At 61.6% G+C, this 13,417-nt stretch overlaps 1 protein-coding gene across 1 annotated transcript in view; it reads left to right on the top strand.

Moving 5' to 3' along the window:
* The window catches only part of CCDC40 (coiled-coil domain containing 40), a 40,023-nt gene extending 26,863 nt beyond the window's left edge, over positions 1-13,160 (top strand). The window contains exons 13-20 of the mRNA XM_038546377.1: positions 2,087-2,332; positions 3,212-3,425; positions 4,409-4,578; positions 4,683-4,774; positions 6,693-6,813; positions 9,620-9,808; positions 11,414-11,572; positions 12,536-13,160. Of these exons, the coding sequence (XP_038402305.1) occupies positions 2,087-2,332; positions 3,212-3,425; positions 4,409-4,578; positions 4,683-4,774; positions 6,693-6,813; positions 9,620-9,808; positions 11,414-11,572; positions 12,536-12,784 (1,440 nt within the window). The 3' untranslated portion in view covers positions 12,785-13,160. The remainder of the gene's footprint in view (positions 1-2,086; positions 2,333-3,211; positions 3,426-4,408; positions 4,579-4,682; positions 4,775-6,692; positions 6,814-9,619; positions 9,809-11,413; positions 11,573-12,535) is intronic.
* Positions 13,161-13,417: the final 257 nt, after the last annotated feature.

The raw sequence follows: 13,417 nt of genomic DNA, 5'->3' as shown, positions 1-13,417 counted from the left end.
TCCTCCCGGGAGGGTGGGACTGCTGTCTACCTGGGCACAGCCTGAGGCGTCCCATCCCCTCCCTCCCCTGGAGGGCAGCTTGCTCCTGGCCTGGGTATAGCAAGGAAGCGGGAAGACAGGGCTGTACTCAGCTGGGTCCCCCTGGGAGGTCCTGTCTGATGCTGGGGGCGTCCCACACATCCTTTCTCTGGGATGTGGGGGCAAGACTACCTGCGGGCAGCAAAACTAGGGACCCGGGCTGTACCGGAGAAGCTAAGGAGCACGATGTGTGCGAAGTAAGCCACCGGCCCTTCCACCAGGCTGTGCCTGGGGGCCACCAGCCTCCTGGTCAGTGGTACACACGAGACCGCCGACATCCAGCGGAGGGCAGTAAAGACTCTCGGTCCCACAAATTCATTTATCATGACTGCCCGAGAGGCAAGTCCGGCTCTTTAAAGGGGGGGCTCTTTTTCCAAACTGCTCAACCCCCACCCCCCCAGAATCTGGAGCTGGGGTCCAGGCACGGGCCGCCCATGGGTCTACAGGTCAGCTCAGGACAAGCACTGACGTTCCAGGAGAGGCCAGGGTGGTCTCAATGAGAGTGGGCAGTCCAGGAGCAGAGGGGCGCAGTCCCAGGCAGGGGCGTGTCCGGCTGGTGACCCAAAAGAGGCTCAGGAATGGGAGCCCTGTAGGGCAGCAAGCACAGGGGAGGGGGGGGGGAACCCCCGTGAAGACCCGGCCATCCCACAAGGTCCTGGCGAAGAAAGAGACAGGTGGCTTCGCCTGAGCTCCTAGGGCCGCAGGGCTCAGGAGCCTTAGCACGGGAAGCGGGGTGACCGAGACCCTGGAAGCTCCTGCTCCTGGCGGAAAACCGAGGAATGCTGGGTGTCCTGCCGAGTCACTCATGGTGGCTGGTCAGAGAGGGCAGGGCCTTGGGGCAGAGCTGAGACGACCCTGGGGACGGGGAGCTGGCGGGAGCCAGGGGCCAGGAGAGAGCTGAGGACTTGCATGGGCAAGAGCTGGTGGTTGGGACGGTAGGGTCGGGGCAGGCCCAGAGCCCGCGCAAAGACCCCACTTCCAAAGGGGCCTGAGCGGCTGTCCTGCTGCGGCTCCCTCTCTGGTTCTCACACATATCCTCGCAGTAAACCCTCCGTCCGTCACGGGAGGGATCAAGTGAATCCTGAGAGCCACCACGAGAGGCAGGGGGGTGCTGGTCAAGACGTTTAAGACAGCGGGCGTGCCCTGAGAAGCCTTCAGCCGCTCAGCCATGGCTGAAGCCCCCACCCCCCAGAACCCAGGGTTGGCAAGAGCCCAGGGTCGGGGGCCTCCACCTGGGTGGCAGGTGACACCCCAGTGAGAGTCCTTATTTCCACGACCATGTCTGACTTTTCAGCTAAAGGACACTTTTTTTTTCTGTCCCACGGAGTACAAACTAGAGGTGGTTGTGTTCGCCACGGCATTTCTTAGAACAGGAGTGCTGGAATAGGTCGTAAGCCCGCAGGCGGAGGAATGGGTGTCCTTCACCGGGACCCACCCGCTGTCCCGGCCGGCCCCTGGGCACCGAATCCAGAACCGTGGGACAGGACGAAGGAGGAGTGCTGACAACTCTGACCTCCTCCCTATGTTACAGACAGAATGGAGTATTACGCAGCCATCGAAAATGACATGAGCACAGAGGTCAAGACTTAGCTAATCAGGGGGCACCTGGGTGGCTCAGGTGGTTAGGTGTCTGCTTTCGGCTCTGATCGTGATCTCAGGGTTCTGGAATCGAGCCCCACATCGGGCTCCCCACTTCTCCCTCTGCGTGTGCTCTCTCTTCCTCTCTCTCAAATAAATAAATAAATAAAACCTCTCTTTTAAAAAAAAGATTTAGCTAATTAAAAAGTGGCTTACAAACTTACATGCAGAGTGTGGTCCTGTCTCTGGTTTTGGGAGGAAGATGGAGGGGAGGTTTATATGTAAAGGCTGTAAGGGAGGATAGGCTGACCGTGTGGCAGACGCTCAAGGAAATGACAGGCCGGGCCTGTCCCCTAGAGCCCCAGCCCACCCACCCAGCCCTGCCCAGGGAAAAAGGAATGTCCAGACATGTTTCCTTCTGCTAATTCAGGTGACACATCTTTCCAAAATCGACGGCGACATAGCTCAGACCACCCTCAACATCACAAACACCAACTGCAGGCTGGACATGCACCAGAAGACGCTGGGCGAGCTGGACAAGGAGGTGAAAAAGGTCAACGACCTCATCACCAACAGCGAGAACGAGATCTCCAGGCGCACCATCCTCATCGAGAGGAAGCAGGGCCTCATCAACTTCTTCAACAAGCAGCTGGAGCAGATGGTCTCTGAGCTGGGGGTAAGACGGGGGGCTGCTTGGCGGTTGTGCCCGGCCACCTCGGGAACCCCTTACACTCAGAAATGAGTGCCCTTGGTGGGGGGCACTCCTTTCCCGGCCCCTTCAGCGGGTGACGTGGCACCAGCGCGGAACGCTCCAAGCCGGGCGAACCTTCTTGGTCGAGGTCCAGAGAGTCAATATTTGGGGCCAGACGGTCTCTGCCGAAGCTACTCACCCCTGCTGTCCAGGCCAGAAAGGCTGGTGATATGTAAACGGATGTGTTTGACTAAGCCGTACCTGTTGCCCCTGAAATTTGACCATATGACTTTCTGCGGACACAAAATTTTCTTTTTTTGTCTTGTCACTCAAAGGCAGTGGGTGGGGCGTGGCCCGCTGACCGCTGCTCTGAGTGAAGTGGTCTGATGAGTTTGAGGCCTGAAGTCCTATAGGAGACCCAGGTGACCCTCGCATGCCCCCCCACCCCCAGGGGCTCCAGGTCTAGGCGTAAGATGGCCCGCTGGGGCACGCTCTCAGGTAGACCCGAACACCGGAGAGCCCTCGCAAAGCCGCAGCCCGAGTGGGAGCCGAGGGAGTCAAGACCCCGGCCCTGGACCACCTGCTCATAAAACCTCCAAAGCCCCTTTGGGGTAACGGAGGCCCTGCCAGCCCTGCCCTTGGCCCCTCAAGGCTGCGGCACGGGGGAGAGGGGGCCACAGGGTCTCCCACAGGGAGCCGGGGGGCATCCGGGGAGGGGGGGAGCCCTGGTGCCCCCGAGGAAATGCCCCCAGGCATCGTACAGATGCGTGACCTCAGGGCTCCTGGCCCTCCTGGCCCTCCCGGAAAGCACACCTTGGAAAACAAGGAGGCTCGTTTTGCTTTTTCGGGGACCATCACTTTTAGGGGGAAGAAGTGGGGCCCCTGGATCTTGAAATCAAGAGGCTGACGAAGCTGATGGAAGAACACAACAGCAACGTGACGCAGGCCCAGGTGACGTGGCTCCGCCTGCAGCAGGAGATGGTGAAGGCCACTCAGGAGCGGGAGGCACAGCTGGTGGCCCTGGACACGTTCAGGAAGGAGGTGCACATCCTGGAGCAGAAGAAGCTGCGGGTAGAGAGTAAGCATGGGGCGGGAGCAGGGACTCCTGCGGCTCAGCCCCGGGAGGGGGGTCCCGGCCCTCCACCAGGCCCCAAAAGCCAGCCATAGGCTCGCAACCCCCTTCATAAACATGAGCCCGTTGCCCCGTCGCCGGCACGGGAAATACCGAGGACACGTACCGGGCTTGCTAAGTGCACGGAGTAAAGGTGTAAAGGTGCCCCCGGGGCAAGGAGCATGGAAGGCCTGCCGTCCTGCCGAAGACGGGGCAGCCTGGCTGGGGGTGCAGACGTGCGGAAGCAACTCCGGGCTCATCCCCCTGCTCGGTCACACGGGGGACACCTCGCATCCCAAACTCAGGGCTGTGGGAAGAGAGTCTTTCTTCCTCTGCAGCTGAACTTAGGAAACTCTCCCACCAGAGCCTCCCCGGCCCCTGTCTTGCCCCCAATGGTGTAAAGACCAGGGGTCTCTGCTATGCCAGGGCGCCCCTCGTGGCCCCATCCACCCCCAGGGCCCCCCACTGAGGGATCCTGGTCCCGCGTGGCCCCACCTGGGTCTCCGACCAGAGATCCATGCAGGTCAGCCTGGCCCTGAGGCCCCACGGGAAAGCTGCCTGGTGGTCGGGGGCCCCCTCCGCCTGAACACCTTCACCCTGAGGTCCTGCTGCCTTCCCGGCCTGCCCTGGGGGCACCCAGACGTCTCTGATGGGGATCAGGGTGGTTGTTCTCTGCCCCCTGCCCCTGAGCTGGGTGGGGCAGGGCCCGCCTGAGCGTCGGCCAGTTCCCTGCGGGTGTTCTCGGGGCAGGGGAGCTGCCCCCACCACCACCCCGGCCCCCCACCTCTGGCTGCCCACACAGGGCACCAGCTGCCCTGTCCGATCCCTCAAAGGGCCTGGCTTTGCCAACGGAGCCCAGGAAGAGGCTCCCGCCCGGCGGCCCAGCAGGGCCCTGACGGGGTGGGGGCCGCCTGGAAACACGGGGCTCCGCCTGCGTCGCCTCCCTGCAGGCAAGATCGATCAGGAGAAGAAGGAGCAAAAGGAGCTTGAGCGCCACATGAAGGACCTGGACAACGACCTGAAGAAGCTCAACGTGCTGATAAGCAAGAATCGGAGCAGCTCCGAGGGGCTGCAGCAGGACAACCTGGTGACGGAGAAGGAGTTCGTGCGCTCGCTGAAGGTAGGGTCCCACGCCCGCTCCAGGCCCCGGGGCTCCCGCGGGGGTGCAGGGCCCTGGTGTCCCCCGGCTCACCCCACAACCCGCCGCGCCCTGTCCCCGCACAGTCCTCAGAGAGGGAGACTATCGAGATGCAGGAGAGGCTGAGCCAGCTGCAGGAGGAGAAGGTGGCTATGCTGAACAACCTGGTGGAGGCAGAGTGAGTGCCCCCGGCCCCCGGCACCCCGCACCCCGGCCCCCCGGCCCTGCATCACTGCCCCTGGGCAGCCCACAGGCGCCCACCGCCCCGCTACACCTGCCCAGGATCTACACCTGCCCAGGAGCGGCTCTGCAACCCACGCGGGGCGGGGAGGGGTGAGGGGGTTCTAGGGAAGAGAAGGGTGCTGGCTACCCGCCCTCACGCACCCAGCTTTGGGGGGTGCGGGGAAAATGGAGTGCCTTTCTTTTGGGATAACGTTTTTTAAAATGATTTTATCTTTATGATGGCTGTCTGTGAGAGGCACCCACCCGCAACCGCAAGCGTCCTAACCCCTAACAACGTGTGCAAAGCGAGACGGAGAAAATCACACCTAATTCCAACTCCCTCCCTTTATGGGGAAACCACTGTGCAAACATCTTTCCCATCTGCTTGCTTTTAAAACAACAAGGGGGCTGTTCTATGTGCTGCCCTTTGAGGCAGTTTTTTGTAATCATGAGAGACACAGAGCGAGGCAGAGACCCAGGCAGAGCGCGAAGCAGGCTCCATGCAGGGAGCCCGACGTGGGACTCGATCCCAGGACCCCAGGGTCACGCCCTGGGCTGAAGGCGGCGCTAAACCGCTGATCCACCCGGGCTGCCCCAGCTTTTTCTTCCTTGTGGAAACTTCTATCACGTGCATGTGGTTTTCTCATGATTCCTGATGTCACCTGCTGTGTCCTCTGCCTCTCTTCTTATGCCCATGGCTTGCCGGCGTCACCGGCTGGCAACCCTCTCTGTAAAGAGCCAGATGGGCCATGCTTTCAGCTTTCGGAGCCGCACAGCCTGGCCGAGGCCATGTAGGTCAGGTGTCACAGCTCGTGAGCCCACATGGACGACACAGAGGCAGACAGGTGTGGCTGGGCACCAGCAAAACTTGACCTGCGGATGGGGGAATTTGAATTTTACATTTTTTTTTCCATACTCAGTCTTTGAAATCTGTGTGTCATGTCCTTATGGCACACCACGATTCGGATTCAGCCGCGTTCAAGCGCTCCGTAGCCACATATGGGCACCAGGGCACCGTACCCCGTGGGACAGGAGAGGCCAGCACTGCTGGCAGCTGGTCTGGCTGTGACAGTGTCTGTGGGTCCACATTCCTCCTTCCACTGGGAAGGCAGGGGGGTGCCCATGAGGCCGAGCCCGTGAGCCCCGTCTTCTCCCCAGCGCCTCTCTGGGAGCTGCAGAGGGGAGAGGCCACAGCGGGCTCCCCTTCAGGAGTGCTGGGCGGGCGCTGGGCGGGCTGCCCCAGCCCCTGAGCACTGCAGGGAAGGAGTGTGGCTTCTGGGTCGTGGAGAGGGAGAGGACAGAGAGGTCAACCCCCTCCCCAAGGGGGCCAGCTCCACAGAAAGTCGGGAGGCCTCAGGCCCCACTCTGGTCTGCAGGCAGGCCGGGGCCCTTCGCCCTGGGCAGGGGGTGGGTGGGCGGGAACTTGAGAGGGCACACAGGTCCCAGAACAGGGGAAATTTGGTTCTGTTTGACCGTCAAGCCCTTCACTCGGTGCCAAGTGCAAGACAGAGAGAGAGAGGGAGGGAGAGAGGGAGGGAGAGAGAGAGGGAGAGAGAGAGAGAAGGAGAGGGTCCCGGGTACCACCCTCCCTCCACGCACTGTGGGGCTCAATCTGGCACGAGTCCTCAGAGCAGAAGCTCACAGGCCTCAGAAAGAAGCCTCCTGGGACACCAGGGTGGCTCAGTGGTCTGGCACCTGCCTTCAGCCCAGGGCCTGATCCTGGAGACCCAGGATCGAGTCCCGCGTGGGGCTCCCTGTGTGGAGCCTGCTTCTCTCTCTCTCTGCCTCTATTTCTCATAAATAAATAAAAATAAAAAAAAAAGAAGTTTCCTTAATTTCTCCCCACTCTCCCCCTGTGTCTCCCACCTTTAAAGACACCAGATCATGCTGTGGGAGAAGAAAATCCAGCTGGCCAAAGAGATGCGAGCATCGGTGGACTCCGAGACGGGCCAGACAGAGCTGCGAGCCATGAAGGCGGAGATCCACAGGATGAAGGTGGGGGCGGGGTGGGGGCGGCTCTGGGGCGCCTGGCCTCGCTGGGGGGCTGCTCCCTTGCGCCCGCCCGCCCGGGCTCCATCCACTTGGTTCCTCCCGCACGGAGGCGATTACAGACACCGGGAGACACACACGCAGCCGTGTTTTAACTCTCACCCCGCGCACTCGGTGCACCCCGACGTTTCCGAGGGCTGATGGTGGCGGCCCCCGCCCTCAATCTCACGACCCACTGGCAGAAGGCGCCCCCGCTGCCGAGGGAAAGGGGCCTGGCTCAGTAAAACGCGCTGGAGGACCCCACGCGTCTCTCCCTGGGAGCCCCGCTTTCTGGAGCTGGAGGCCATCACCTCGGTCAAGGCTGCGGGAGAGCCTCGGGGTGCGGGGCAGCAGCTCGCGGGAGCACACGCGCCTCACTCGGACCAGGGTGCTTTTAATCACAAAAGACTGTCCCCCTGGGTCTGTGGCGCTCAGAGGCACGCTGATCAGGTGCACGTGCTGCTGCTAAGTCCTTCACACGCTCCACCTAATGGACTTTCCAAACCGCAGAAGCCACGTGCCGGCTGCAGCCGGGCAAGCGCCTGCGCACATGGAGCCCCCTTCCCGCCCCTGCTCCTTGCGGTGCTTTCACTTCACAAAAATGGGCTCTGTGCGGATAGCTCAGCAATTTTTAAAAATATTTTATTTATTCACAAGAGACACAGAGAGAGGCAGAGACACAGGCAGAGGGAGAAGCAGGCCCCATGCAGGGAGCCTGACGTGGGACCCGATCCCAGGACCCCGGGATCATGATCCAAGCTGAAGGCAGGTGCTCAACCACTGAGCCACCCAAGTGCCCCAGCAACTTTTTTTTTTTTTTTTTTTTTAAATACAGACGTTAGCCGAGGCCTTAGCAGTTACAGAAAGTGCTCCAGATACAGCCTAACTTCTAAGATCATTCCCCGGCGGATGAGAACCCAGACTGTCCCGCTTCCCGCCGTTGCCATCACACCCTTCCTGGCTGGGTTTCGTCTGTTTCCTGTACACTAGACTCCCAACAGCGGGACTATGGGTGTGCCTGACCAGAGCCCCGCGGATCACTGTCCCGGGAGGCGCTCGAGGGCGGCCACCGCGTCCTGACAGCCTGGGCCCCTCCGGGTGTTAGCCACCCAGAGGCCTTCATTTTCAAATTGGGGCGTTTGTATTTTCTTTTTAAACATTTTATTTATTTATTCATGAGAGTCACAGAGGGAGAGGCAGAGACACAGGCAGAGGGAGAAGCAGGCTCCTCGTGGGGAGCCCGATGCGGGACTTGATCCCGGGCTCACGCCCGGAGCTGAAGGCAGATGCTCAACCACTGAGCCACCCGGACCCCCCTGAATTGGGGTGTTTAACTGAGCTCGCCCTGGTGGCGTACAGTCCCATGAGCTGTGACAAAAACACAATCACGTAGCCACCACCACCATGGGGCATGCAACATCTCCGTCACCCTCGTGTCTCCTGTGTCCTGCGTCCCAGTCCCCGACTCTCCCAGGACGTCACAGAAGCAGATCCTACAGCACAAAGTATTGTTGAGTGTGGCTTTCCTCACTCACCGGCGGTGTCTCTAAGAAATCGTTGCCCGGCCCAAGGGCACAGATGCTTTTCTCATATGTTTTCTTCTAGAAACTTCATTCTTCCACATTTTCTGTTCCGGGACGTGACTGTGTGTGTGTGTGTGTGTGTGTGTGTGTGTGTGTGTGTGTGTGTTGAGCACTTCCTCAATGTCCTATGTCCATTTTCTTACTTCCTAGCAATTTGGGGGAGAAAAGCACATCATGGTTACTAACCCCCACCTTGGACACCTGTCCCCAACGTCCTCCCTCGCCTGCTGCTGGCCCGACGCTCTGTGCAGGGTCTTTCCCCCTCTCACAGGGTTGCCACCGTTCATGCTGTAAGGCGTGTCTGTCTCCCTGTGTGGCTTCTGGGTTTCCCGGATTGCTCAAGACAGTCACCGCCGTCTCAAGTGACACAAATATGTTCCCAAGTCCTCTGCACGTGTTTGCAATCTTTAAAGTCTGAATCCACCCACAACTGACTTTTGGACATGGCATGGAATAGAGGCCCACCCCTGTTCTTGCAGCTGGGGCGTGAGTCGCGCTGGCAGCCCCGGATCATCTGTGCGCGGTCGCCGAGCCACCGCCACGCTGATGACAGCCCTCCTCCCTGTGCCGCCCCCGTCCTGGGCTCCTGGCTCCACTGCCACAATCACGCTGACAAGGGCAGCGCCAGTGCAGAGCCTGTGGCTACGGTGACCCTAGGGCAAGTGGGCTGGGTCTTCCACCACCACCCTTGACCTGGGGGTGCCTGCCTGTTTATCCTTTTATTCGGAGTCAGCTTCGCTGGAGCAGAACTCACACACAGGGATGTACTTATTTTAAACGTCCGGCTGCATGGGTTGAGCTCGGGCCCAGATCTCTGCCACCAGCGCCCGAGAAAGCCCCTGCGTGCCCCTTACACTCCATCTCCCGGACAACCTGGGTCCCACAGACCCTTCACGTCACCATCTCCCAAAACCATGACTGAGGACTCAACGTCAGTGCAGGTGTCCCCGTCCTCCTGGCTACTGTCCCCTTCCTGGCTGCGCGAGGCAGTCCTCGGTCCGTAGCCTCCCTGGCCTCTGGCAGGTCCTGGCTTCTCTGCTGCCCGTGCTTCCTTTACAGGGACCTTCCCTCTTCCTGACTGTGGGTGCTGCCCTCGGCGCGTCCCCCGGCTGCCGCCCTGCTGGTTCAGGGCTCAGCGGAGCTCGTGGAGGCGAGTTCCCCCTCACCGCCCCTCTGCCCTGTGCGCCCAGGTCAGGCATGGACAGCTGCTCAAGCAGCAGGAGAAGATGATCCGGGACATGGAGCTGGCCGTCGCCCGCAGAGAGACCATCTCGATCCAGGCCAAGGAGCAGAGCAAAACGGATAAGAAGCTGCTCACCCGGACAGACTTCCACCACAAGCAGACAGAGCTGCGACGCAAGATCAAGGACATTCACAAGGTGGGGGTGCCGCGCGGGCAGGAGGGAGCATGCTGGGCCGGTCACTCTGTCCTTCCAGCCAGCTTCCCGGGGGTCCTGCTGGCAGCCCGCGGGGTCAGGGCTGCTGTTTCACCAGGCTGAGAAGTGGCCGGGGTGGGGTGGGGGGTGCGGGGGGACGCTGGGGGCGGAAAGAGCCTGGCCCTGGAACAGACAAGCCAGCTGTCTCCCGCTCCCTCTGGGCCTGGGCCCGGGCCCCACGACCAACCCTGTCGGGGTTCTGGGTAAAGACGCAGCAGCTGCCGCTGTGCCCCACAGGGTTTACGGGAAGAGCCACACAGAGCGCCGGGGCTGCTCCAGCCCGGAGATGGCTCCTTCCCGAGTCACAGAAATGGCATCAGGGAAGCACGGCTCAGGTGGGAGTCCCTGTCTGTGACCCCGAGGGGGAGCTGGGGACAAGCTGAGGGGCGCTCAGAGGGCACGCGCCCAAGCCCACGTCCTCGTCCAGCGGGCCGTACCAGCCAGCACGGGCTGTGCACCTGCCCAGGGCCCGCTCCCTCGGCCATCGCCCGCGCTGGCTCAGACTCCCTCGGGCCCCGCTGCCTCGGGCTTGTGCGGGGCCTTCAAGCCCACGTTTCCACCTCCATCGGGTAGAAATAGGAGCAGTAACCCCCTCCCGGGTAGGTGGAGGCTCACTTGAGGCAGAAGCCGGCCTCAGAACCCCACCGGGTTCTAGACAAGCTCTTCTGCTCGAGGCTCAGGCATGTTGCATGACAGCTCTGTGCCTCGGCGTCCTGGCCTGTGAAACGGGTCCTCATCTCACGGATTCGTCCAGAGGACGACCCAGAGACTGTTGGAATAGCCCCTGTGGGTTTAAATCCTGTAGGAGGAGAGATTACTCAAAAATGACAGGCCTGACCCAAGGGCTCATTTTGAAGTTACCCTAGGCAGGAAAACGGCCTTTCCTTGGTCCATTGGTCCATCCTCCCTGCCACACTGGTCACTGGTGATGTTCATTCCTCTCCACCCCCGGGGCTCCCTGGCTGCCACCTGTGCCCTACCTTCTCCGACCTCTGCTCCACTCCAGCAATAGGGGGGCTGCATCCAAGTCCTCATGCCACACATTCCCTCATGCACCACGTCTAACCCAAATTCTCCTGTGTGCCCAGCTAGACCTTGAGAGTCTCTCAGTCACCTCCACATTTATCCACTGGACCCCAGCAGCTGCATCCCCCCACCCCCGGATGCCCAACCTCACTGTAAGGAGCCAGGCCTCCTCCACCCCCACCCCCAGGACTCCTCAATCCTTGAGGCCTTAGCTCCCACCCCAGGTGTCTACTGCTCCTGCTCTTGGCATGCAGCAGCCCAGCTGCCCCTGGTCCCTGTGCCCTCAAAGACCTGCTTCAAGAGGGGGACCCTTATGTCTCTCCTCCAGCCATACCTGCCCATGGGGAACAGTGTGCAGAGTGGGCTTACCTGGGCCCTGGGCGTCTCACTGGGACTCAGCCCTCCAGGCCCTGGATCCCGAGGGGGTGGGGACTTCCTCCCCGGATGGTATCCTTCTGGCCCAACTCTGTCCACTGAGTCACCAGGAGGCAGGGCCCCAGGACAGTCCTGTCTATCTCCTAGGCCACCGAGGAATGCACCAAAGTCATCTCAGAACTGGAAGAAACTCAAAAACATGTGAGCAGCTCCCTCATGGAGAAGCAGGAGCAGCTATCAATGATGCAGTCCAGCACGGACGAGCTGGAGGCCGACCTGGACCGGCTCCTGGCCCTCAAGCAACAGGTAGGCCAGTCCCCCGAGACCCCAGGGCCACAAGAACCCACCCGCAGCCGCAGCGGCGCATCCTCGGGTGAGGCCTCCTCCTGGCCCAGCTAAGCGCGGGGATCGCAGTGCCGCCCATCGCCCTGTGATCACCTGCTCACCTCGTATTCCCTAATAATGATGTCGCACATCTTCTGTGGCCCAGGTGCTCCCCTGGGTGCTGGGGCTACATTCTGGGGACAGAGTTACAGATGACAGATGAAACGAATGAAGAAGATAGCTTGTGTCAGGTGTGGGGAGGGGATGGGGGGTTAAGAAGTGTGGTCTGAGCAAACATTTGAGTCCAGACTTGAAGGCAGCAGGAGAGTGAGCCGGCTGGGTAAAGCAGGGCAGAAGACAGCTCTCAGGGCAGGCCGAGGCCAGGAGGCTGGACCCGAGGGCGGCCCGGCCCCATGCTTGCCAGGGGGCGGCAGTGGGCACGACTTTGGGCTCTTCTCAGGGAGGTGGGAAGACAGTGGAGGGTGTGGGGCTGAGGAGTGGCTCGGGTTTAGCAGGATCACTCTGGCTCTGATGTCGAAGGGTCAAGGTAGACACGAGAGGCCTATTTGAGGTGATGCACGGACCTATGCAGTAGCCACCAGGCTAGTGCAAAGCTGTGCGATTCTGCATGTATCTTCAGCTGCCCCCGTGGGATTTCCTGCTACACTGGATGTGGTGTGAGCAGAAGAGAGGGGTCTGCAGGGTCTGCGGGGTTTGGGCCTGCTCAGGAGAGGGGGGGAGGCAGTGGAGTGGTGACAACTATCTCAGCCAGGAGCAAAGGCAAAGGCCCCACTCACTGCCCGCCAGCCTCTTCTTCACGGTTTGGAGGATGCCGGGACTTCCCCCTTCTCCCCCTGACATTCCCTCTAGTCCTGACTGTGTGGGGCAGTGGGTGTCCAGCTGCCCCTCTGCATAACCTGATGCGGGGCCTCATGTCCCACCCAGAACCTCTTGGAGCTGGTGGCCCGGCAGACTCGCCTCAAGCACCTCCAGGCTGTGAAGGACGGGAGGTACGTGTTCCTGTTCCGCTCCAAGCAGTCGCTGCTGGCCGAGCACAGGCGCCTGGACAACCGGATGGCCACCATCAGCACCATCCTGGACCAAGTGAAGGACGAGTACCCCCAGTTCCAGGAGGCCCTGCTCAAGGTCAGGGAGGCCATCGCCAGGAAGCTGCAGCCGTCTGGGCCCCCCTAGAGAGCAGCCTGCCCCCACCCCGCACCCGGAGCCCAGCATGCCGTGTGCCAAGGACGGGGCACGTTTGCATCACTGAAAGCCTCTTGCACCCCTGTTGGAGGGGCAGGTAGGCCAGCGCTGCAGATCCAGATCCTCCCAGCCCCCAGCGTTTCCAGTGGCCTTTCGGGGAGTCTTGCACCCCACGCAGGCCCACCCGGGTCGGGGGGGGGCGCCCACCTCCACCCTTGGGAATGACCAGAGGGGCCCGCGGTGCCTCCTCCGGGTGCGCGGGGTCCAGGCGGAGGGTCAGCTGCAGGTCCCACCCCGGGGTGCAGCGGGAGCGCCCCGCCCCCGCCCCCAGTCCGGGGCACCTGCCGACACCCCCCCCCGCGGCTCCTCCGCGGCCTCCTGGCCTACAAAACAACTTCAAACTCTGAGCATTAAAATAAATCATTTTCTGAATGCGGGAGAAAGGAGTATTTATCGGGGAGCGCGTCAGCACCAGGCCCCGCCCGCCCCGCCCCGCCGCGCAGGTGCTTCCGGCAGGTGCACAGCCCCCCTCCTGCGCTCCGACCCGCCAGCAGGGGGCGCGCGCGGCCCGAGGAGCGCTCCCTCCCACCCCAGGGCGCCTGCGCGGGCGGCCTGTCACGCGGC

The sequence above is a fragment of the Canis lupus genome, chromosome 9 (genome assembly GCF_011100685.1).
Source record: "Canis lupus familiaris isolate Mischka breed German Shepherd chromosome 9, alternate assembly UU_Cfam_GSD_1.0, whole genome shotgun sequence".
Lineage (NCBI taxonomy): Eukaryota > Metazoa > Chordata > Mammalia > Carnivora > Canidae > Canis > Canis lupus.
This window is presented reverse-complemented; position numbering and strand designations above follow the sequence as displayed.